General features: G+C 33.5%; 1 protein-coding gene across 1 annotated transcript in view; it reads left to right on the top strand.

Moving 5' to 3' along the window:
- LOC106941874 (GTPase IMAP family member 7-like) overlaps window positions 1–1691 on the top strand; it is a 6661-nt gene extending 4970 nt beyond the window's left edge. Inside the window, exon 2 of the mRNA XM_015025011.1 lies at window positions 243–1691. Coding sequence (XP_014880497.1) covers window positions 243–879 — 637 coding nt within the window. The 3' untranslated portion in view covers window positions 880–1691. The remainder of the gene's footprint in view (window positions 1–242) is intronic.
- The last annotated feature ends 585 nt before the right edge of the window (window positions 1692–2276 follow it).

Genomic DNA, 2276 nt, shown 5'->3' with positions numbered 1-2276 from the left:
AGTAAAGATGCAACATACTGACTGATTTATACCAAAGGAGACTCAATGTTGAATTAGAACCAGCAAAGTTGAGTTGAGAAATATGGAAATTATTTATTAATAAGATAAACCAGAAACATAACAGTGACTTTATGACACACTTCCTTGTTCTGTTTAGAAAAATATTACAACTTAAGTTTTAAAGTTGATGTGATTTTAGTCCAATCAAATAATCATATTATTAAATGGTTCTCTGTGTATAGTTATTATTTTTGCTGTAATTTCTCAGATTGTCTCCGGATGGTTCTGATCGGGAAAACTGGCAGTGGGAAGAGCGCATCAGGAAACACCATCCTGGGAAGAAAAGTGTTTAAATCTGAAGCTTCTCCTCAGTCAGTAACTAAAACCTGTCAGAAAGCTCACGGTGAGGTAGACGGTCGCCATGTTGTTGTTGTTGACACTCCTGGTCTGTTTGACAACAACTTGACCTCAGATCAGGTCAATGAAGAGTTAAAGAAATGTATCAGTCTGGTGGCTCCAGGTCCTCATGTCTTCCTGCTGGTTCTACCGATCGGCAGATTCACTAAAACAGAAGACACAGAGACACTGAGGCTGACTGAGGAGGTTTTGGGAGAAAATTATAAAAAGTTTACGGTTGTCCTTTTTACTAGAGGAGATACACTGGAATATGATGAGATCTTCATTGAAGAATATACTGAAGATGGATGTGATGAAGCCTGTAAGGATCTGATCAGAGACTGTGGAGGAAGATACCATGTGTTTAATAACTATGAACAAAAGAATCGCTCACAAGTCACTGAGCTGATCGAAATGGTCGACATCATGGTGAGGAAGAATGAAGGCAGCTGCTACACTAGTGAGATGTTATCTGTAAACTGAAAACCAAATAAAATCTGGTTTCAAGCTTTTCTGTTTGTGCAGAAAAATTCGACCAATAAATTTATCCTGAATGTGATCAAAGCGTTAACATTAGGAGAGGAAACGACTGTAGAGAACAAAAGAGGCTCTGAGACCAAAGAAACTCTGAATCCCAGAATGCATCATGTTGACCCAATAAATTGTTCCTGAAAAATGAATATTAATGATGACCTGTGATGTTCCTGCATCATATTTTTATAGTTACGGGTTTTCACTTCTTTTCTTGTTTGTTCTTTATTTTTAATCTTCACATGATTTATTTTCCTAAATTTTCAGCTTTACTTTGTAGTTCAGTTGAACTTTACTGACCTATTAGTTTAAAACAGAGAGAATCACTTTTATGTAACATAAAACAAATCAAACTGTTAATATCCTCTTCTAACATTTGTCAATACCTTTTCTTTCTGTAGTTTTATGAAAACAGCAGGTTCACATTCACAACTGCTGAGCAACAAATTCAAATTTCAGAATTTCTGAATGAGGATTCAGAAATTTAAAGATGAATTATTAAAGGATTTTTGTTAGTTGATGATCTTGTGTATTGTTGGTTTTTTGTTTCATTTTTTACAGCTTGCAGCATGAAATTAAACACAGAAATTTAAAACCTGGTACCGACTTTAAATCCACCATTGACTCTGAACTTTTGATCTTTACAATATAAACAGCAGAGATTTAAACTGTGGAATCAGGAATGTTTTGATTTTAGTTTCATAGTTTTAATGTACTTGGTGTTTTGGTTTATTATTTGAAAAATAAAGTCCTTCTCTATATTAGTGTTTGTGTGTTTTGTATTTGTCTCTAATAATATGAAGTGTATTTATAGTTTTTACATCTCCCTAACAATAAGAAGTATTTTTAATAACAGAGTTTAGATAAATGTTTCTGCTTGGAAGCAAGGATAGAAAAAAATCAAACCAGACTCAGAGCTGCTGGTTTCTGTCAAACTGAAACAAAAACACAAAATGTTTTTGGATTTATCTGTACATGATAAGAGAAATTGAGCCTGTTAAACAATTTTTTATGTTTTACTCAACCAAGTGTCAGACTTTCTTCATCCTCTTTATTGTTATAACCTTTCCAGTAAAGCAAAGTGAACAATAAATTAGCATTACTGCAAATGTATTTGCAAACCTAAAAGTTGGAAGAAAACTTTTAGTTTGCCAATAACTGTGAAGCAGATTATCCTAAAATCTGATTATGATGCAGAACTTAATTTATTATCATCCTTTGTACAGCCAGACTGGAAACAAACAACAAACCATGAAGGATGAGGGACCACAGAGTCCAACCAGGAAGTTTAAAAAGGGATTCTTGTGATATTTACAAAAAAGGTCAATATATATTTGAAAATCTTTATT

Source organism: Poecilia latipinna, unplaced genomic scaffold (assembly GCF_001443285.1).
Source record: "Poecilia latipinna isolate Pla-1442-1.1 unplaced genomic scaffold, P_latipinna-1.0 Scaffold3914, whole genome shotgun sequence".
In the NCBI taxonomy this organism is placed as follows: Eukaryota; Metazoa; Chordata; class Actinopteri; order Cyprinodontiformes; family Poeciliidae; genus Poecilia; species Poecilia latipinna.
The sequence above is the reverse complement of the archived record's forward strand: the minus strand, read 5'-3'. Positions and strand labels throughout refer to the sequence as shown.